At 35.7% G+C, this 25,000-nt stretch overlaps 2 protein-coding genes across 2 annotated transcripts; one reads left to right on the top strand and one right to left on the bottom strand.

The window, feature by feature from the left end:
- Nucleotides 1–1,044: 1,044 nt before the first annotated feature.
- On the top strand, nt 1,045–4,722 carry LOC127842478 (caprin-2-like). Its single transcript, XM_052372007.1, has 2 exons — nt 1,045–1,652; nt 1,905–4,722. Exons 1-2 carry the CDS (start codon nt 1,145–1,147, stop codon nt 2,327–2,329), a joined length of 933 nt encoding a protein of 310 aa, XP_052227967.1. The 5' UTR covers nt 1,045–1,144; the 3' UTR covers nt 2,330–4,722.
- Nucleotides 4,723–12,964: 8,242 nt separating this feature from the next.
- On the bottom strand, nt 12,965–24,938 carry LOC127840500 (uncharacterized). Its single transcript, XM_052368917.1, has 7 exons — nt 24,819–24,938; nt 23,475–23,544; nt 21,550–21,675; nt 20,225–20,353; nt 19,147–19,272; nt 16,286–16,381; nt 12,965–15,683 (listed from the first exon to the last, which is right to left on the bottom strand). Exons 1-7 carry the CDS (start codon nt 24,936–24,938, stop codon nt 15,514–15,516), a joined length of 837 nt encoding a protein of 278 aa, XP_052224877.1. The 3' UTR covers nt 12,965–15,513.
- Nucleotides 24,939–25,000: the final 62 nt, after the last annotated feature.

The following is a 25,000-nucleotide window of genomic DNA, read 5'->3' as shown; positions in this document are numbered from 1 at the left end:
TTCAAAAATACAACATTCATATGAATTAAAATATACCGTATGTTGATAAATGTTACTGGGACATCGACTGAGATACGAGCACCGTTGCATATACAATATAAACTGGTTAACATTAAATCTGTCCAATATACATCACTGTGCATTTCGAAATCATTCCGATATACATTTACGCCATTACACATTTACATATTATTCTGATAAACACCGCATAATCTTCATTTGTTCGCATCCAAACGTACAGCATGTGATACTTCACTGAGGATTCATGTTATCAGTAGTTCACTTCGTGTTAAATTATCCCCAACACGGGATAGACTATAGCCTCTGTAAATCATTCTACGTTTGACAGTGTAATAGTATATGTTATATTCAGTAAAATAAAAAATTGCAGAAGTCTTATTCTTTTAATAGTATCCTAGAACAATTTACCAATCAAGTTAAATGTTTTAAAGTACTAGATAACCAATCTTAAAAAGTAAACTGAAACATGTCATCAAGAAATTTGACTTCCCTTTTAAACCAACGTATAGGCGATCCTTCAACTGATATCAGATATCGGTATTACTCTTAGTGGTCGCCTTTGTTTCTAAGACTGCGTCACTCATTGGTAAGTGGGATCGGATTGGATATGCCAATGATACATTTGACCGCTATTTGTTGGGCCAAGACATGTCATATATTTCCTGCCTATGCCGTGGCTTAGGCGGTTAGTCCTAGAGAAAAGGGCAACGCTTTTAATTACTAATGTATGCCTTTAAATAGAACTGTATGTTAGTTACTAAGTGATAAGAGTTGCTGCGTATATGTTGGTTTAAGCGTTGCGTGAGGAAAGTGACCGACACATCAGCGCCGGAACATATGCAGTATGGGCGTTTAAGTTCCAATTTTTGTCCGTCTACATGGTATCAGAAATAGATGGAGAGCGCTTAACATGTATATTTGGCTCAATCATCTACATAGATGTATGATCTTAGATAAGTTATCAAAGTAGCTGAACGCATAACGATAACGAAACAAGTGTACGATTATGGTCAAACTCGTATTTTGTTTTAAAACTTTGTCAACAAAAATAGATAAACTATCTGCCTGATATAAAGCAAAGGTTTAAACGTTCTATTTGTCGAAGTAGGCGTAAATAACTGAAATGACGACCATATTGACAATTTCCGCATGTTGGATTTTAGTTGTTTTTATATACGTTGACGCGGTAACAGATGACGATTTTCAATCATTGTTTGTCAGGCTTTCTGTGCTCGAACAAAAACAAGCATTTTTCGAGAAACGAATTGCTGTGCTTGAAACGGAAATTAAGTTGTCACAGAAAAGAATCGCCGACTTAGAAAAATACAAGACATTGTCAGAGAGAAGAGTCGCTTCGCTTGAAAGAAAAAATGAAGCACGGAACAGTAGAATAGATGTGTTTGATGCTGTAAAGAATATGTATGCAAAAACAGCCGCACTTGAAACCAACAACAATGAATACGGCAAGACCCTGTTTTACATGAAAGGCGCCTCGATTAAAAATAACAAAATACAGTCTAACATAAAAACTGCCGTGCCTGAGAATGATTTTGAAGTATTACCAAACCGTAACGGAGAAACATATCCCAGACAGACTGATCATATTGAAATTGCAAATAACTCAACTGCAGGTACCGTTTAGTAATTTGTTTTGAATGTTAATATTTTGTTTTTATACAGAAATACGAATGCTTGTTTTTTCATATATGCTTAAATACGTAGTTGCTTACTAAATGCACAAAGCTTTAAAAAGACACAATATACTTGTTCGATGTTCATGACGTTTGTTAGAGCACACTCAATGCATGTTGGTGAATTATGATTGACTACAATCCGTCAGAATATTAGCAAACGTTGAAGCTCTTGTACTTTTTTTTTTACAGTATTACAGTCTGATCACAGAAGATTTGCAGTACAAGAGAATGTGGCATTTACCGCAATGAGAGTCCCTAATCAACAACACATCGGTATTAATCAGGACATCATCTTTGATCGGATACTTACAAATGAAGGAGGCGGATACCATCCAAATCACGGTGTTTTTACCGCTCCACAATCTGGCGTTTACGTTATCTCATCGACGATTTTGACTTGGATGAATGGCGAGGTTCATGCTGCCATAGTTCATAATGGAAACGCTGTCGCTCACATTTACGGTCACGGAGACAATGGAAGACACGACCAAGGCAGTCAGACGGTTGTCATATGGCTAAATGTAGGGGATGAAGTAGCTGTTCAAAATGTTGAAAACCCAGATAATAACATTTGGGGTGACTTGTATTCGTCATTCAGCGGATATTTAGTGTAGATGCAATAATCATGTGAAACCGGTTGTTAACACCTGTAAAAACATCAGGTTTCCACATGCTTATCCAACTGTATAAGTTACTCTAAATGTTTTGTCACTTAAAGCCACACACCTTGAAATGAAAAACATGGCATTGTAAATGTAAGTATAAATAAGAACCATGTTTTATATATGCCAATTAGAATATATCTGGCCCCGTGTTCACAAAACATTTTTTGCAATCGAAAATCGATTTTGCTTGTCATTTAAAATGGATTTCCATTGTAGTTGATAGGCAAAAATGAAAATCGATTTCAGTTAAAATCGATTTTCGATTGCAAAATCGTTTTGTGAACACGAGGCCAGGTTGTTAAAAGGTAGAAATCCGTCTCTTTTGCGCTTTAAAACTTATAAAATAATCGCGTATGTCGAAATAGACGTATACGTCTAGAAATCCTACTTTCGGTTTAAAATGCGGAACCGTTTGCAACAATAAAAAATTACATGCTAACTAGGCTATAGATTTAATTTTATCTATCTCAATTACACTATATCTGGTGTTAAAAGGTAAAAATCCGTCTTTTTGCGCTTTAAAACTTAAAAATAATCGCGTTTGTCCAAAATGGACGTATAAGTTTAGAAATCCTACTTTCGGTTTTAAAATTTAAGAAATTAATAAATTACTTGCTAACTAGGCTATATATTAAATGACCATTTTGCAAACTTTCAAATTGCATCTATATGTATTGATTAACATGTACTTCATTTCAAGGTGTGTGACTTCAAAAATATTTGCTTGCGTTTTAAAATTTGCACACACACGAACGCACGCACGCACACACACACGCACGCTCGCACGCACGCACGCGCACGCACGCACGCACGCGCACGCACGCACGCACGCGCACGCACGCACACACGCACACACACAAACACACGCACACACACGCACACACGCGCACGCACGCACGCACGCGCACGCACGCACGCACACACACACACAAACACACGCACGCGCACACACACACGCACGCGCACGCACGTACACACACAAACGCACGCACACACACACACACGCACACACACACGCATGCACACACACACACACACATACTTGTAAAACCTTCCAACCGGGGAAATGTGTTCTAAACCTACCAACCGGGGACCACCATTTCCACATATTCTAGAAAGCTGAAAGTGATAAAGAACAGACAAGTTTCGAACCTAAAATACGATTTTGACATAAAAATTATGATAAATAGGGTAATAAATCAAAGAAAATTTTACATGCACACCGGGGAATTATGTGCGTACCAAATGAGGAACTGCGATGTGTGCCAACTGGGGAACGGTGTATACCGACAGGGGTACTAAGTGCGTACCAACTGTGGAACTTCAATGTGTACCAACAGGGGAATGGTGTATACCAACAGGGGAACTTAGTGCGTTCCAACTGTGGCACTTCAATGTGTTCCAACTGGGGAACGGTGTATACCAACAGGGGTACTATGTGCGTACCAACCGTGGAACTTTAATGTGTGCCAACAGGGGAATTGTGTTAACCAAGAGAGGAACTTAAGCGCGCTATCACCGTGGAACTTCAATAATGTCCAACGGGGAATTTGCGTTTACCAACAGGGGTAATTGTGTGTAATTATGGTACCGTTGTTAATAGGACAATGGCGTGCACGTTCATGGATAATATTTATGTTAGTACAAAAATTGAAAAGAATATGTATGATACAATATTTAAATTAAATATGTTTATCATATGACCTTATATAAGTTATACACAAATGCCTTATTTGATTGACTCAAATAGTATTCACGTCAAAATAAGCATAAGAGACAAAACAATCAAACAATACATTTATGACTTCATTAGATATAAGCCGACTACAAGCATGCAAGTGCTGCAAAATACCATAACAATCATGGTGCAATTAATCAACAAATGAAAACAATTCGTTCTTAAAACTTAAAAATAATGTTATTTTTTTCAGGCCACGCTATTTGTCAAACCGAATGAAGGAGAGGGGGAGGCGGCTTATTTGTTTAATTCCTTTTTTCCATCAGAAAAAAGCATTCACGATTTTCACGTACTATGAAGTTTTTTATCCTAAAAGAAGAACTGCCCATATGCATGTAGATTGAGTAGTGTAAATTAACTTTGTCCTTACTCTGACATTATAAAATAACTCATGCATTTAATCCCCTGAAATAGGTAAACATCAGAAAATTCATTCACACGCATGGCAACTTCCACTTCACTTAAATTGTCTTAAATACATTTATTGCACTTTCAAAAATAATAAAATCTGTAACTTGAAACAATCATGAACGTTTCACAACTAATGTGGCGAGGCCTGAGAAACTAAATAGTTTAGTAAACTAGCAAAACGACTTGATAACAATGCATTTTGATGCTCCAGTGACTTAGTCTACGGAGGTAGGTCAATCTGAATAATGATCAGTATTTATTGTTATAATATATGTATTCCAATTCTACAACTGTGATACCATTAAACATGTGTTGTATTAAAAAAATACAGTATGTATGCCTTTGTTTGAGTAGAGAATGCCCAAAACGGGTTAACGTTAATAATGAACTTACATTTAATTCTACCTGTCGAAATAACAGATTATATTTTAAGGAAAATAGTCACTGGTAATCGCTTTGTTTTCCCTTGCAAACCAAACACCTTTTTTTAAGATTTGAATTCACGTATTTTGTTCAAACTACCTTTATGTAAACCAACTTATGTACCTAATTTTTGCATAAAATATAATAGAAAGAGTGTATTTTAAGCACTGAAAAGTTATGCCGATGTGTCATCCATATATTATTTGTTGAAAACAATATAAAAGTTATAATTAATGTTGTTATACACGTATAATCACCGCTGACTTTGACAGCATTATCATTATATAAAAACACTAATAATTAAATATGAACCAAAGCAAACACTTATCAAACACGTAGTTTAATATTATTTTAAATCACTTACATTGTAGTATATATACTTACTGGGAGTGCACATGTGGATCAATTGTTAGACCCTTGTTGGTGCCAACTTAAAAATAATATGTACCAACAGGAAAATTATAACAGTGTGACTCAATTCTGAATATACAGCACCAAATCGAACACGATCAATTTCGCATACATGTCAAAACACTTAATTACATTCCAGATGGCAGATAACATGGTTAACATAATGATTAATCACTTAAAACAACCGACATTATAGCATCATATCGCAAAGTGTATAAACATGATAAATTATTAGCTTTGTGCATGCATTTACATATCACATATGAATATATGTTTCAAATATGTTTTGTTCTAGGTAATCTACAGCTTGTTCAAGTGTGTGTACATGAAGAGTATTCGAAAAAAAAACAAGTAAATAGCTTGTGTTAGAATGCATAAAAGAGGTCAGTCGCAAACGCGATAAATTGTTTTAACAATATCTTAGTCTGGGAAATGGGTATGTTAATTGATCTTTAACCATAAATGAGACAAACACATAACTAAATCTGGCATCTTAGTAATTTTCATCGTCGTTGAATTATAAACTTCAATTAAAACATGGGAAAAAATGCAAAACTCCTCGCGAATTTTTGTAGATCAAGCAATTTTGATATGAAAAACATATAAACATACCAATTATATACACAAAGCAAATATGTGAATTGATAGCTTATGTGAATATCTACACGCAAAACAAATGCACACAAATCTGTGTTGGAAATTATTGTAATATTTAACAACTATTTAATCAATTCTAGTGCGATATTTACGCAATAATTTACATTTTGGTAAATTTTTACTTTAAAATATCTATTAAGTACTCAACTGCAAGTCAGACACCTGTCATTCAAAACAAATTTAGTAAAATTGACAAAATATTCATTTGTATTCTTCATATTGTAGCAGTAGTTTAGCAGTAGTTTTTTTATGTTATTTACATTTATCTTATTACATCTAAAAGTGTTTGTTTGTTATGCTTGAACAAAACGTTTGTTTCCATTTATCCGACTGAATTTTGTTGTGCCTTCTCTGAACGTTTAGCCTTCTAGATTGATTTTTTATCATGTTTGCTATATTCATTTATATACACCAAGTTTAGGGTAAAAAATAACTTGTATAGTGAGTAACTCGTAGAAATTCGTCATAGAAAGTACAAAGAAACACTCTTTGGCCGAACTATATACCAATCCTAATTTGTTCGGCGATATGATTATGAACAAATAACGTTTTTGACTGAACCGTATTAATAAAACATTCAAATACAATAAGCACACATATATCGTTTTCGAAAAGAGTATATAGAACAAGAAAACACAAAAAAATGTGGCAACTTCATCCTTTAACGTATTCTCCTAAACGTGCATTATATGTGTAATATTTTTTTAAGTTAAAAGTCCTCGTCGCTTTTTTGTTTCAATTAAATTTCTGCAAAAGTCTTTGACATTTTTCCAACTTCTGTTGTGAAGGTCATTCTCACATTCAATACATGCAAGTATTTCTTTTTTCCCTGGTAATTTACCCATTATCAAAAAACGATCAAAGTGTCTGTGGACAGCTCCTTTTTCGTTTTCACTCCATTGCTTTTTGGCTGCTTGTTTTGTTCTCCTGGTATTTGAAGTACCCTTTTCTGTACATGGATAATAAAACACCATATGACGTCGCTAACTGCCGTGTGTAAGATATTCATATTAAATATATACTTCAGTACAATTTTTCATAGCAAAATTACGACAAAAGCGTCCAGGTACTTACGGCACCTGATAATGACATCGATGTCACACGACAAATTTGGAAACATTATTTTGCCTAATGAATCAAACAATTACTTTTTTAAAGATTGACTGAATACACCGACGTAGCATGTCATAACATATACCAGGTTATAACATGTTATCAAAGTTCGAAAAAGTATACAATGAATATTTTTTACAGATACTAATAAGACAAAATGTATGCACGGTTAAATGAAAGGTATTGTACTTCTCTGGACAAATGTGTTGGAAGAAAAAAGAACTGGTGAACGGACTGCGGTTCACGGTAAATCCTGTATGTATTGTGCGGTGGTGGGTATAAAATGAACTATCTTTTCTTACCCATGTCAGAATATATCGTATAGTAAAATATCGAGTAGACGCTATTGTTTTTTTTTTGTCGTTAAGATAAAATATCAACCAATGTCCATATGTAACACGCAAGTTAAATTTCCTAATGTCTCAGAGTTTCATACACAGTAATTGGCAGCGTATAAGTGTTATACTGAAAATTAAAATTAATGATATTACACTTCTTGGATAAGCGATAATTAACGTTTTTGTGATTATGATGAAGTCGATCTTTATAGACTACAGTGGTTAATACACATGCTCACCAGTTTCATTGACAGGTGTAAGTTCTAAATTCTTTGTGTATATGAAGATTTTGAAAGACAAGTAGTTCATAGTCACTACAACTGGTAAACAATATTTTTATTCTTTTAAAATTCGTAAAACGTGTGCTATAACATGTTAATATAATGATCATCGACGTACGTGTTATGTTAAGCCCAAATACCAATTAGCATCACCCGGATTAAATATTGGCACAATATAATTTAATGCAAAATTACGCCAATTTCACTGAAGACTAAACCAAACCAGAAAATACGCCTTAGTAGCTTCGACATAGTAAAATTTTACAAACCGTCTCATCGACTTCTTCCGTGTGTACGGATGTTGTTTGTCCTGGTCCCTGGCTGTCCGTAGATCCAGTAGTCATTGTGTTGCCTATTCAAAACAACAATAAAAAATGGTATAACACATAATTTAGTCAGAGTTAAAAAGTTCGTTATTCATGAAACCATTTAGTACAACACATTGGCATTAATTCCTTGTACAACAATTACAATAATTTCATGATGTTCATAATATGATTTTAGGCATGTGTAGCAATAACAAAATCACTGTGAAACATACCCTTTTTTGTTCCGTACATTTCTGAAAATGCAAAAAACAAATACACATTATCAGACAGAACGCATTTCAAGTAGAGCTTGACGACGTTCAATGATAAACCATTTTAATTCACGGCTAAAAGTTATTTAACCAGAAAATACGCCTTAGTAAGGCAAAATTACGCCCATTTCACTGAAGACAAAACCAACCAGAAAATACGCCTTAGTAGCTTCGACCTTGCGAAATATTACAAACCGTCTCATTGACTTCTTCCGTGTGTGTGGATGTTGTTTGTCCTGGTTCCTGGCTGTCCGTAGATCTAGTAGTCATTGTGTTGCCTATTCAAAACAACAATAAAAATTGGTATTACACATAACTAGTCAGTGTTAGAAAGTTCGTTAGTTATGAAACCATTAAGTACAACGCATTTGTATTAATGCATGTGTAGTAATAACAAATCACTGTGAAACATACCCATTTTTTGCTCCGTGCATTTCTGACAATTCAAATAACAAATACACATTATCAGACAGACCGCATTAAAGTAGAGCTTGACGACGTTCAATGATTAAACATTTTAATTCACGGCAAAAAGATATTTGAATATCTGTATTTAAAATGAATAACTCATGAATGAACATGAATGTAATCATAAAACTGATTGGCTATATTTATAAAAATAATAATTCAAAAGACATTTAAAGCTTATTTTAAATGTGATAAATATCAGTGATAAATCCATCACAGATGACATCTTTACAATAGAATGTACCTTTCTCCATGGAAGTGTTGGTACTCCATAATCATATCGGAGTTCCTCGCCAATTGCAATGTCTCTGTCGGCGAAAGTGCATAGATGGAGAGTTTGGTTGACTTCAACTATTTTCATTACACAATATTGTTTTGCGTCTCCATTTTCGGCATCATTTATCATTCGACCCTCATGAAATATATCGTTGGTAGCGTCAGTGCTGAATAAGACATTTAAATAAACACTTCTGTTGCTTTAAACTAAAATAACGCGCATGCCAAATTTAATTATTATGGTGAAAAATCTAAAGATAATTCCTCTTCTAATGGCGTGATTTAAACGTTTGATGTGCAAAGTAAAGATAATTTGTAGTTACCAGCAAGATTTGTCTCTGTATTTAAAAAAGTAAATGAAGCTGCCTTGACCCTCCTTTTCATACTCCTTTTCTAATTGCCGTGCATGTTTTACTCGTGTTATCAGATCCCCTTTGTATTCGAGAAGAAAGTCTCCTTTTTTAAAAGGCTTAGTGGCAAAGACTCCTTCGCCTGAAATATTTATATTTGTAGACATTTTATATTAATAATCATTTTGGTCATATAATTGAAGGCTAGATATAGGCGCCAATAGTGTTTTATTAATAAATAATCAATAGATCTTTATGCTACTTCCATACTTCTGTCCAGTATTAAGTAACCCAATAGTCCATGTTTGTTTGCTTCTTTTTAATGGAAAGTGGCTACGATGTTCTTTTATAATTTCTAAACGACTTTAAACATAACCATATACAAAAATATTTGTACCTATGACATCATTGACGGTTTTACTTCAAACCCTGGTGGATCAACGTAATTCTGGCAGTACGTTCTTGCGAGATCAAGGGGACTTGGACCCTTTTGGCTACTAAATGTTAAAATGGAAATGTCGATGAGAAAAACAACAAGAGCTGTCAGAAAACAGCGCGCTCGACTATTCAAGAGCTTGACAGTATAAAGTAAGCCACCATGGGGAAATTGTTCATATTCAATAAGGTCAAGGTACTATAGTTATATTCTAACTGGAAGAGGACCATAATTGAAACATATTGATCCTATGTCAATGTCTTGTAACTTGTGAATATGTTACTATGTCGTAATAAATAAGTTTAAACCAAACATATTGATCGCTTATGTTTTAAAGAAGTGGTACATTATAGACGATATTGAGTTCAGCTTTCCACAAAACATATGAATTGAACATTTGTAAAGACATAAAACAAACTAATAAGATTGTATTTCAAGTTTGATAGCAATAGCTTGGGTGGGATGGTTGGACGGTCTTAAGAAAAAACAAATTGCTTTTTTAACATGTTAAAAAAAAATAAGAAAAACAAAAACATTTTTTTTTTGGGGGGGGGGACTTCTAGGGTGGGGCGTGTGGGATGGTTTGGGTGAAGACCATTGTGGTGAATCAGGTAAGTGTTGTTTTGTCAAAGTATGAATCAACTTTGATCTTAAATAAAGAAGTTATGGCAATTTAATCAAAATTTATTAATTTGACCGTCAGATTCAATGTCAAAGGTCAAGGTAAAATTCAACTTGCCAGGTGCAGTACCCTCATGATAGTAAGAAAGTATTTGAAGTTTGAAAGCAATAGCCTTGATACTTTAGAAGTAAAGTCGATGTAAACACAAAATTTAACAAAATATTCAAAGTTACTAAGTGGAAAAAGGGCCATAATTCTTACAAAATGCTTGTTACAGTTGTCTGCTCTTGTTTATAGATTGTGGTCATGTTGGTCAAGAAGTATGCAAAATATGAAAGCAGCATGTCAAGGGACAATTAAAATATTTGAGGTGGTACGCAAAGTTTAACAAATAATTATTAATAATATGCATATTCTAAGTGGAAAAAGGGGCCATAATTCTTACAAAATGTTGTTTACAGTAGTCTGCTCTTGTTTATAGATTGGGGTCATGTTGGTTCAGAGGTATGCAAAATATGAAAGCAATATGTCAAGGGACAAAGACAATATTTAAGGTGGTACGCAAACTTTAACATAGAATAACCAATAATATGCATATTCTAAGTGAAAAAAGGGGCCATAATTCTTACAAAATGCTTTTTACAGTTGTCTGCTCGTGTTTATAGATTGGGGTCATGTTGGTAAAGAAGTATGCAAAATATGACACCTTATGTCAAGGGACAAAGAAAATATTTGAGGTGGAACGCAAACTTTAATAAAGATTTATCAATAATATGAATATTCTAAGTGGAAAAGGGGCCATAATTCTTACAAAATGCTTGTTAAAGTTGTCTGCTCTTGTTTATCGATTGGGGTTATGTTGGTAAAGAAGTATGCAAAATATAAAAGCAATATGTCAAGGGACATAGAAAGTATTTGCGGTGGTACGTAAACTTTAACAAAGATTTATCAATAATATGCATATTTTAAGTGGGAAAAGGGGCCATAATTCTTACAATATGCTTGTTACAGTTGTCTGCTCTTATTTATAGATTGGGGTCATGTTGGTAAGGAAGTATGCTTAATATAAAAGCAATATGTTTAGGGACAATATTTGAGGTGGTACGCAACCTTTAACATTCTAACGCTCACGCTCACGCTAACGCTCACGCTAACGCCGAAGCCGGAGTGAGTAGGATAGCTCCACTATATATATATATAACGAAAAACTGCCTAGAGCTCTACTTTGTTTAACGTATATTTATAAAATATATTCGTGGAATATGTACCGTAAAACAAGCTTTGTAATCAAATGATATTTATATAAATCGATCTTTAGAATTCGTCTTCCAGTATTACTTTAACGTTTACATAAAAACGCTTTTTAATAGTAATTGAAAGTTGTAAACATAATTAAAAAACTTACCTTAGTTTAATGCGTTTTTTCGCTCGAAACTCCATTTTTCCAACTTACTTTCACTAAATGATATAAATACCGAGTGTATGATTTTTAAACAGCGCAACCGGGGAACTGTTATAAGCCTGGATACACACTCGATTGTAATTTGGTCAAAAATTGTGTATATTTTGTGCATGCCACAAACCCGCTAATCGGGGAAGGCGTTGGATTTCTAATTTAAATTGACAGTTTGGTATTTCATACACGTAGATTAGAGATTTTCGCCTAAAACCAACCGGGGAATTCCCCGGTTGGTAGGTGTTCCCCGGTTTGTTGGTGTGTATTCATACAATTTGCCCCGGTTGGTAGGTTTTACAAACTCACACACGCACACATACACACACACACACACACACACACACACACACACACACACACACACACACACACACACACACACACACACACACACACCGGTTTATATCACATGGAGAGGTCCTTTGTTCCGTACCAACACACCGAGGTCTACCCCTATTTGATGAAATATTTGAATGATAAATATAGACAGGCAACAGTTTTGGTAACTTAAACCCATGCATCAATTGTATTTTTCAATATTTTGCATTTTAAGATACGAGTATTCTACATACATTGTGAGGTGAATACCTCGGGATGTCCCACACAGAGCACACATGTATCAGGTTATCATTTAGAGGTACCATCAAACAATGTTTTTATTACGTATTCTTCATCACACAGATGTATACCTTAATCAAATTATGCCTAATTCAATTAACAAATTTGGTGTATCACAAAGAAGACTTTTGGAGGTGTGTCGATCGGTCCAATTTTTTTTGTTATTTTGCCTTTAAGTGTATAGCCTCAAAATTTAATCCAGGAAGGCCCCCGAAAATTGGTTCGCAGCAATTTTTCGTGGGTCAGTTGCGTTACGCTAAACCATCTTTTTGTTTATTTAGGCCTTTTTCAATTTCATTCGACAGTATTTTGTGCTTTTTAATGCGTATTCTAATGTGTGTACGGACTAACTCATGAATATTAGTTTAAAGATATTAATATCTATAAATATAATCCACAAGAAACGTCGATTTAAAACAGTTTATTCCTCCAAAAAATACTCCCAAACATTTTTATGACAAAAAGTAGTTTCAAAATGTATTTACACTTCGAACAATGTCAAGTTCAGACAATATCATCTGGAAACAAGAGTGCCAAACTGTCATAGGATACGCCCTTTTGAAGGTTTTGGACATCATCTAGACACAACTTCTGACCAAATTTGGTGAAGATCGGATCAAAACTACTTCAATTAGAGAGCAGACACCATGCTAAATGCTTGAAATGCACTAAGTGACTTCATGACCTAGTTTTTGACCCGGCATGACCCATATTTGAACTTTACCTAAATATCATGTACACAAAAAAAACTACTTCAATTAAGAGAGCGGACACCATGCTAAATCCTTGAAATGCACTTGGTTATCCCGTGACCTAGTATTTGACCCAGCATAAACCATATTCGAACTTGACCTAAATATTGTCTAGATACACTTTCTGACCAAATTTGGTGAAGATCGGATGAAAACTTCTTCAGTTAGAGAGCGGAAACCATACTTAATCCTGAAATGCACTAAGTGACCCCGCGACCTAGTTTTTGACTCGACACGACCCATATTCAAACTTAACCTAGATATTGTCTAGATACAACTTCTGACCAAGTTTGGTGAAGATCAGATGAAAACTATTTGAAATAGAGAGCAGAAACTGCTGTGGAAACCGCCCGTCCACCCACCGGCGGCGTCCACCCGCCCGCCAAGGGTGAAACTATAATACGTCCCGTTTTGAAAAACGGGCGTATAAAAAATCAAATTATAGATGTATATTATGAAAATCAAGCACTTACTTTCTTCAGACACAAATTATATAGAAGAGTCAATACCACAACATGAAAACGTTTAAGCAAAATATATTCATACATGAAACAATGCCTTAACCCTCCCACCTAGAACAAATGTCAAGTTCAGAATATCATCAGGAAAAAATCTAATTACAATTGTATATTATAAAAATCAAAGACTTAATTTCTTCTGACACAAAGTATATAGAAGAGTGAATACCACAACATGAAAACATTTAAGCAAAATATCTTCATACATGACACAATGCTTTAATCATCACACATAGAACTAATGTCAAGTTCAGACAATATCATCTGAAAACAAGAGATGTGTTTGTCGTAAACACAATGCCCCTTCTGCGCCGCTTTGAAGTGATATATTTGACCATTGACATTGAAGGATGACCTTGACCTTTTACCACTCAAAATGTGCAGCTCCACGAGATACACATGCATGCCAAATATCAAGTTGCTATCTGAAGGGACATAGAAGTAATGAGCATTTTTTTAAACCTAAATGCGAAACCTAAACGCAAAGTGTGACGGAAAGACAGACAGACAGACGGACGGTCCGATCACTATATGCCCTCTATCGGGGGGCATAAAAATCAAATTAATATACATGTCACAATGCCTTAACCATAAAGAAAACATAACAACAATTGTGCAAGTATGATCTGTTAATAAAGAAAATGGTCCAATGTTTCAAAGGAATTTAGTAACTCATATACTATTGCAGAGTAAGTAAAACATGTTTATTGAGAGTGGAGAAAAAATAGACCTTGTTGTACAGTGTTACTTGCTAACAAAAACATGGTCAATTCGGTTCGCAACTCCGAACTAAAGTAAATTCTACAATGGAAATCAATTTGACGAGCTTTGCAAAAATTAAGAATTTGGTCGTATGAATAGTTATCTTCAGCCAGAAAAAATCCAACTGTTTTACACGTGTTTATAACAAATACCACCATCTTGTTTTCATACGAGTAATGCCCCCTCCCAATTTCCTGCTTTGCATATAACAATATTGATTTAAGTATGGAGTATATGGCGTGTAAATTACTGTTTTTCAACCAACCGAAACCATTTTTACAAAAAATATATATATATATTTATGTAGAAAATTGTAGAGAATCTTCGTCTAAACATGCCATTTCAAATATCATAAATGAAAACGGATCTCAGATTTACTCTTCTTATAAACATATGTATAGCTCTGGCATCAGAGATATGAAATAGATTTTTTCTGAAGTAAATCTGAATGGAAATCAATATGACGAGCTATGCAAAAATTAAGAAGTTGGTCGTATGAATAGTTGTCTTTGGCCAGAAAAATCCAACTGTTTTACACGTGTTTATAACAAATACCACCATCTTGTTTTCATACGAGTAATGCCCCCTCCCAATTTTGTATTATTTCTTTTAAGCATTGCTGCTTTGCATATAACAATATTGATTTAAGTATGGAGTATATGGCGTGTAAATTATTGTTTTTCAACCAACCGAAACCATTTGTAATCTTTTCCAAGATATCATTGGGACAAATCGTCAAATAAAATTTCATGAAGATCGGACAATTAATGTGACCTCTAGAATATTAACAAGGCAAATGTTGATGCCGCAAGATGGACAACGGGCAAAAAGCAATCACAAAAGCTCACCATGAGAACATTGTGCGCAGGTGGGCTAAAAAGCTATAAAATCATTTTTGTTTTCACTTTTCAGCAGTAATCCAGTTATGAATCGTGTTTTTTAATTTTTTTCCATGACAATCCGTGTAGAATTTCATATTTTTGCATTACTCTTTCACAGTCTTCACGCTTAAGCTCCTTCCTCAACACAATATTCGTTTTGAACAGCGTCTTCAAAAGATGACTCTGGTCTTCACCGAGTTTCTGAAGCCTCTCTGAAAAAGTAATAAAATCATATTCAATTGCCTCTTCTGTTCCATGATGACCACCAACAAGCATCTCAGAAATATAATAAGTTATAAAAAAGTTCATCTCAAAACTGTTCCAGAAGATGAACCATGATTTAAAGGTGATCTTTTTATTTGAAATGCTGCTTGTAATTAATCAAATGAAAAGTTGCACAATATACTATTCAGAATGTGACTTTCTATTGAAACAAAAGATCTGAAGTGATATCACTTGAACATTTTCTCAATTCTCTTGAAGACATCTAAAAAATAATTATGCTTAATATAACCGGATACTTTGAGTAATAGTTACTTAGTAATAAATGTCCACACATTAAGATGTATCCATTTATTAAGTTTCATTTTGATATGTCTTACAGATTTTGAGTTATGAGCAAGATTGAAGTAACGATTTAAAGATAAGCTAGGAACACCTATGAAGCTTCTTGGCAAAGTTAAATTGTGTCAAAGTAGAGTGAGCTTATTTCAATTACTGTGTTAATTGTACATTCATTACGAATTTTTAAACAAAAACATTATACTGTGACTTTCAGGAATACCGTTTTGTTGTTGAAACAAAGCCTACTTACTGGGATGACCCGACATGGTTACAGTTGTGGACGGCCCAGGTTTTGCATGTGGTTGTCTTACTGGCACATCATGGTCTGTGTCAGAAGATTCAGGGTCTGAAAGAGGTTCATTTAAAAAATAATCTTCCTACACTATCTTATAACAAGAGATTGCCAAGCAATATTGTCCCCTACCGGTGAAACTCCACCATTGTCAGTGATTTTTTTTATAAATTTGTTGCCATAGCAACCAGAATTCTTGACCTAGGAACCAAATGAAATGACGTGCATACTCTCCATATTGCATTCTATCCATGTTTCAAGTTTCATGAAAAAATATGAAGAACTTTTAAAGTTATCGCAGGATCCAGTAAAGTGTGACGGACAGACAGACTGACACACGGAGCGTAAACCATAAGTCCCCTCCGGTTTCACTTGTAGGGGACAACAAGGATATCAGTAGTGCTAATGGATGCTTCCCAAATTGGCCATTATGTTGAAACAATGACCAAGTTATATCATAGGAAATTAAGATCGCCAACCCTTACCTTCACCTTTGGGTCTAACTAAAGGTCCTGAGACAAGAGCACCGCATACCGGACGCCAATGCTCGGCTGCGGGTGCAGTTAAAAAAAAAATCGAGGTCACAGTGACCTTGACATTTGATCTAGTGACCAAAAAATGGGCGTGGAGTGTGGAACTCATCAATGTGCAGCTACATATGAAGTTTCAAAGTTGTAGGTAGAAGCATTTTGATTTTTTAGCTCTACTGCCAAAGGCAGAAGAGCTTATGGGATGGCATGGTGTCTGTGTGTGTTAGACGTTGTCTTGTTTATCCGATAAAGTCCAGTTTTCATGCGATTATTTTCAAACTTACTCAGTGTCTTTATATTAATGAGGACTCAAACCTTATTGATTTTCAGGTCACTGGGTAAAAGGTCAAGGTCACAGTGACTCGAAATAGTAAAAACTTGTTTATCCAAAAAGGTCCACAGTTTTTATCGGATTCTTTTGAAACTTACTCAGTGTCTTTATATTAATAAGGACTCGAACCCTATTGATTTTCAGGTCACTGGGTCAAAGGTCAAGGTAACAGTGACTCGAAACAGTAAAAACTTGTTCATCCGATAAAGTCCACAGTTTTCATCCGATTCTTTTTAAACTTGCTCAGTGTCTTTATGTTGATGAGGACTCAAACCCTATTGATTTTCAAGTCACTGGGTCAAAGGTCAAGGTCACAGTGACTTGAAATAGTAAAATTTTGTTTATCCGATAACGTCCACAGTTTTCATCCCATTCTTTTCAAACTTGCTCAGTGTCTTTATATTAATGAGGACTCGAACCCTATTGATTTTCAGGTCACTGGGTCAAAGGTCAAGGTCACAGTGACTCGAAATAGTAAAATGGTTTCCAGATGTTAACTCAAGAATGCTTAGGCCTAGGATCATGAAACTTCATAGGTACATTGATTATGACTTGCTGATGACCCCTATTGATTTTCAGGTTGCTAGGTCAAAGGTCAAGGTCACAGTGACAGTGTTTAAAGCAGTAGAGCGATTCAGGCCCTCATGGGCCTCTTTTTTTAGTTATTGTTGTCAAAACGTGCAGTCGAAAAGTGTAATATACAATTTACTGAACAGACATTGTGAGGTACGAGGCACACACACACGCACTAGAAACACAGTACATTAATAAAGAGGTATCCACCCAAATGCACTCTTTATGTAAGTTGGTAGTGGTGACAAATCTCCACAACAATCCAATGAGAGCTGATCATTTAATACAATACCAGCCTTACCCCTTTACGCTCGCCCTTTCTTCTCTGTACTTGTAACCAGATGTGCGTGAAGATTTGTCCTTTTCTAACAGTGCATTGGAACTTAAAGGTTCAGAGCAAGCTTCTTCGTCACCACCACCTTCATTACCTGTATTAAATAAAGCATTCTCCCGTCACTTGTGACACCCATTTAATTTTGGCATTTTATGTTGTCTTTACCTCTTGCATTGCAATACATTGATATAAAGACAAGCTATTGACATAACCACTGTTTCTGGAAATATCAGAAGTGCTGTATCACTACCATCTCAGTAAGCATATACCCTACATTTTTACATGATTTACTCTTTTCAGTGGGAATCGAACCCACAGCAGCCAGACACCTTGGTTAACAAACACAATGCTTTAAGGTATATGCAAGGTATAAGGATTGATATCTGGAAATGTTAAAACGCTGTGAGGTACAAGGCACACACAAACACAGTAGAATGCTATTTACTCAACTGAACACATACAGACAGAGGTATCCATAGCCTATTGTAAGATAAAAAAATATGAATCAACGATATGGAGGTACTAATGACCAAAAATGTCTTGAAGTTCTGCAAACCTAGCGCTTAAGGCCAAATTATCAAGGTCCATGAGCACACGTATTATAATAATCAGACCCACCTCAGACGCTTTAGCCTTTGGTGGTTGTTATGAATAATGTATATTATCTTTCATTTATTGCGTTTTGCTCATCGAAACAGTTTTCTTTTTTTTTAATCAAGCAGTTCACAACATTGTCATTCATAGGTCACTCCCTAACTTACATGTACCATCTCTTCAGAAGCCAACAACTGGTTGAACACACTCAGAAGGGTTCAAACCCACAGCATTTAGTTATTGTTGTCAAAACGTGCTATCGAAAGGTGTAATATAGAATTTACTGAACAGACATTGTGAGGTACAAGGCATAAACAAAAAAACACACTAGAAACCCAGTACACACATATAGAGGTATCCACCAAAATGTACACTTAAAGTAAGTTGGTAGTGGTGACAAACAAATCTCCACAACAATCCAATGAGAGCTTATCATTTAATACAATACCAGCCTTACCCCTTACGCTCGCCCTTTCTTCTCTGTACTTGTAACCAGATGTGCGTGAAGATGTGTCCTTTTCTAACAGTGCATTGGAACTTAAAGGTTCAGAGCAAGCTTCTTCGTCACCACCACCTTCATTACCTGTATTAAATAAAGCATTCTCCCGTCACTTGTGACACCCATTTAATTTTGGTATTTTATGTTGTTTTTAGCTCTTGCATTACATTTCATTGATATACAGACAAGCTCTTGACATAACCACTGTTTCTGGGAATATCAGAAGTGCTGTATCACTACCATCTCAGTAAGCATATACCCTACATTTTTACATGATTTACTCTTTTCAGTGGGAATCGAACCCACAGCAGCCAGACACCTTGGTTAACAAACACAATGCTTTAAGGTATATGCAAGGTATAAGGATTGATATCTGGAAATGTTAAAACGCTGTGAGGTACAAGGCACACACACACACAGTAGAATGCTATTTACTCAACTGAACACATACAGAGGTATCCATAGTCTATTGTAAAGATAAAAAAATATGAATCAACGATATGGAGGAACTAATGACCAAAAATGTCTTGAAGGTCGGCAAAACCCAGCGTTAAGGCCAAATTATCAAGGTCCATGAGCACACGTATTATAATAATCAGACCCACCTCAGACGCTTTAGCCTTTGGTGGTTGTTATGAATAATGTATATTATCTTTCATTTATTGGGTTTTGCTCATCGAAACAGTTTTCTTTTTTTTAATCAAGGAGTTCACAAAATTATCATTCATAGGTCACTACCGAAGTTACATGTAACATCTCTTCAGAAGCCAACAACTGGTTGAACACACTCAGAAGGGTTCAAACCCACAGCATTTAGTTATTGTTGTCAAAACGTGCAGTCGAAAGGTGTAATATACAATTTACTGAACATACATTGTGAGGTACAAGGCATAAAACAAACAAACACACTAGAAACCCAGTACATACATATAGTTATCCACCAAAATGTCAACTTTAAGTAAGTTGGTAGTGGTGACAAACAAATCTCCACAACAATTCAATGAGAGCTGATCATTTAATACAAAACCAGCCTTACCCCTTACGCTCGCCCTTTCTTCTCTGTACTTGACACCAGATGTGCGTGAAGATGTGTCCTTTTCTAACAGTGCGTTGGAACTTACAGGTTCAGAGCAAGCTTCTTCTTCGTCACCACCACCTTCATTACCTGTATTAAATAAAGCATTCTCCCGTCACTTGTAACAAGCATTTAATTTTGACATTTTATGTTGTCTTTACCTCATGCATTGCATTCCACTGATATACAGACACGCTATTGAATTACCGCTGTTTCTGGGAATACCAGAAGTGCTATATCACTACCATCTTAAGTAAACATATGTTCTACATTTTTACATGATTTACTGTATTCAGTGGGAATCAAACCCACAGCAGTCAGACACCTTGATTAACGAACACAATGCTCTAAGGTATATGCTAGGAATAAGGATTGATATCTGAAAATGTTAAAAACGCTGTGAGGTACAAGGCACACACACACAGTATAATGCTATTTACTCAACTGAACACATACAGACATAGGTATCCATAGTCCTTTGTAAAGGAAATAAAAATATGAAACAACAACATGGTGTTATTATGACCAACAAGAGCATCACATAGCGGGTGCCAATGCTCGGACTCGGTTTTAATTTTTGTTTTGACGTCACAGTGACCTTGACCTTTGATCTAGTGACCCAAAATGGGTGTGGCGTGTAGAACTCATTCATGTGGAGTTACATATGAAATTTCAAAGTTGAAGGTTGAGCACTTTGATTTTAGAGCAAATGTTAAGGTTTAACCTCGATGCGGACGAGCTGGCTATGACAATACCATCGGGTTTTCTTCAAAAACAGCAGAGGCTAAAATGTCTTGAAGACCAAGTCAGCTCATAAGGCCAAATTATCAAGGTTTATGAGCACACGTATAATAATAATCAGACCCATCTCCGACACGCCTTTGGTGGTTGTTATGAATAATGCATTTTATCTTTCATTAATTGGGTTTTGCACATCAAAACAGTTTTCATTTTTTTAATCAAGCAGTTCACAAAATTATCATTCATAATATATATCCTAACTAACCATCTCTTCAGAGGCCAACAACTGGTTAAACACACTCAGAAGGGTTCAAACCCACAGCATTTCGTTATTGTTGTCAAAGTGCAGTTCAAAGATGTAATATACAATTTACTGAACAGACATTGTGAGGTACAAGGCACACACACACATGCACTAGAAACACAGAACATACATAAAGAGGTATTAACCAAAATGTACACTTTATGTAAGTTGGTAGTGGTGACAAACAAATCTCCACAACAATCCAATGAGAGCTGATCATTTAATACAATAAAAGCCTTACCCCTTACATGCCCTTTCTTCTCTGTACTTGTAACCAGATGTGCGTGAAGATGTGTCCTTTTTTCTAACAGTGCGTTAGAACTTAAAGGTTCAGAGCAAGCTTCTTCGTCACCATAACCTTCATTACCTGTATTAAATAAAGCATTCTCCCGTCACTTTTGACAAGCATTCAATTTTGGCACTTTATCTTGTCTTTACCTCTTGCATTGCATTCCACTGATATACAGACAAGCTATTGACATTACCGCTGTTTCTGGGCATACCAGAAGTGCTGTATCACTACCATCTCAGTAAGCATATACCCTACATTTTTACATGATTTCTTGTATTCAGTGGGAATTGAACCCACAGCAGCCAGACACCCTGGTTAAGAAACGTAATGCTCTCAGGTATATGCAAGGTATAAGGATTGATAATTGGAAATGTTAAAACAATGTGAGGTACAAGGTACACACACACAGTAAAATGCTATTTACTCCACTGAACACATACAAACAGAGGTATCAATAGTCTATTGTAAAGGAAAACAAGGGCTGTTTGTAAAACATGCATGCCCCCATACGGGCTGTCCGTTGTAGTGGCAAGCCATTGTGTGAATACGATTTTTGTCACTGTGACCTTGACCTTTGACCTAGTGACCTGAAAATCAATAGTGGGTCATCTGCGAGTCACGATCAATGTACCTATGAAGTGTCATGATCCTAGGCAAAAGCGTTCTTGAGTTATCATCCGAAAATCATTTTACTATTTCGGGTCACCGTGACCTTGACCTTCAACCTTGTGACCTCAAAATCAATAGGGGTCATCTGCGAGTCATGATCAATCTACCTATGAAGTTTCATGATCCTAGGCATATGCGTTCTTGAGTTATCATCCAAAAACCATTTTACTATTTCGGGTCACCGTGACCTTGACCTTTGACCTAGTGACCTCAAAATCAATAGGGGTCATCTGCAAGTCATGATCAATCTACCAAATAAGTTTCATGATCCTAGGCGTATGCGTTCTTGAGTTATCATCCGGAAACCATTTTACTATTTCGGGTCACCGTGACCTTGACCTTTGACCTAGTGACCTCAAAATCAATAGGGGTCATCTGCGAGTCATGATCAATCTACCCATGAAGTTTCATGATCCTAGGCGTATGCGTTCTTGACTTATCATCCGGAAACCATTTTACTATTTCGGGTCACCGTGACCTTGACCTTTGACCTAGTGACCTTAAATCAATAGGGGTCATCTGCAAGTCATGATCAATGTACCTATGAAGTTTCATGATCCTAGCCCCAAGCGTTTTTGAGTTATCATCCGGAAACCACCTGGTGGACGGACCGATCGACAGGCCGACCGACATGTGCAAAGCAATATACCCCCCTCTTCTTCGTAGGGGGGGCATAAAAATGAAACAACGACAGGTTATTAATGACCAAAATGTCTTGATGGTCTGCCAAGTCAGCTCATAAGGCCATATTATCAAGGTCTATGAGCACATGTATTATAATAACAAGACCCACCTTTGACGCTTTTGCTTTGGTGGTTGTTATGAATAAAATATTTTATCTTTCATTAATTGGGTTTTACTCATCGAACAGTTTTCTTTTTTTTATCAAGCAATTCACAAAATGATAATTCATAGGTCATATCCTTACTTACAGTCTCTTCAGAGGCCAACAACTGCTTGAACACACTCAGAAGGGTTCAAACCCACAGCATTTAGTTGTGGTAAAAAAGTACATTGATGCATTCCAAAGGTTCAATGTAGCATTAACTGTAAAAACATTGTGAGGTACGAGACACACACACACTAGAAACATAGTACAGACAGAAAAAGGTAATCACCAAAATGTAATTATTTAAGTACATTGTTAAGGGATCACAAATAATATCCACAACAACCAAAAGAGAGCTGGTCATTTATTATCATACCAGCCTTATCCTTAAGCTTGCCCTTTCTTGTCTGTTTTTGAAACAAGATGTGCTTGTAGCTGAGTCCATTCTGCAGTTAGAACTGGAAGGTTCAATGCCAGCTTCTTCGTCATCATCATCATTATCTGTATGAAATAAAGCACTCACTGTCAACAGTGACAAAGTATTTGTAGTTTCCTTTCATTTTTTTACCTCTTGCACTGCATTTCATTGATTAACCAACACTCTATTTACGTTACCTCGTTTCTGGGAATACAGGTAGTGCTATATTACTAACCATCTTAAGTAAGCAGACACCCCTAGATTTTTACATAATTTTCTGTATTCAGTGGGACTCAAACCTACAGCAGCAAGAGACCCTGGTTAACAACACACTGCTGTAATGTATATGCAATGTATAAGAATTGACATGTGGAAATTTTGAAAGGCTGTGAGGTACCAGGCACACACACAAACAGTAGAATGCTATGTACTCAACTGAACACATACAGACAGAGGTATCCATAGTCTATTGTAAAAAACAAACAAATATGAATTAATGACATGGAGGAAGTAATGACCAGAAATGTCTTAAAGGTCTGAAAAGCCAGCTCATCAGGCCAAATTATCATGGCCTATGATCTCATTTATTATAATAATCAGACTCACCTCTGACGCTTTGGCCTTTGATGCTGATTTTGGAACCAGGAATGCTTGAAGGAGACGTTTTCCACCAATACTGGATGGCTCATTTTTAGAATCAGTTCATTCTTTATCTGCAAAAAAAGAAACTTCCCTTGTTAATGTATTTTTTCTGACATAAATTAGGTTTTGCTCCTGAAAACAGTTTTTTTTAAAGCATGCAGTACATAAACATTATCATAAATAAGTAATAACTGAATTAACAACCTCCTCAGAGGCCAATACTGGTTTTAAGGCTTAAGTTGGGTTCATACCCACCGCATTCACTTATTGTGGTCCAAAAATGCAGTAATGCAATCAAAAGGTGTAATATAATTTACTGTAAAGACATTGTGAGGTACAAGGCACACAACACACATTAGAAGCACATTACATACGGATAGAGGTATTCACTGAAATCTTTAACTGAAAGGATTGATATCTGGAAATTTTGAAACGCTGTGAGGTACCAGCAACACACACACGCAGTAGAATGCTATTTACTCAACTGAATGCATACAGACAGAGGTATCCATAGTCTATTGTAAAGTAACACAAATATGAATCAAAGACATGGAGGAAATAATGACCAGAAATGTCTTGAAGGTCTGCAAAGCCACTCATCAGGCCAAATTATCGTGATCTTGACCTCATTTAATATTATATTCAGACCCACCTCTGTACTTTGGCTATTGGGCTCATTTTTGGAACCAGGAGAGCTTGAAGAGGAGTTGTTTTCAGCACAACTGATGGCTCATTTCTAGAAACACTCCCATCGTCATCTGCCAGAAAGAAACATCCCATGTACATGTATTTTTCTTGAATCACTTGGATTTTGCACCTCCAAACTGTTTTTACATTTTTTT

The sequence above is a fragment of the Dreissena polymorpha genome, chromosome 8 (assembly GCF_020536995.1).
Source record: "Dreissena polymorpha isolate Duluth1 chromosome 8, UMN_Dpol_1.0, whole genome shotgun sequence".
Lineage (NCBI taxonomy): Eukaryota > Metazoa > Mollusca > Bivalvia > Myida > Dreissenidae > Dreissena > Dreissena polymorpha.
Note: the sequence above shows the minus strand (reverse complement) of the source record. Positions and strands in the feature narration are given on the sequence as shown.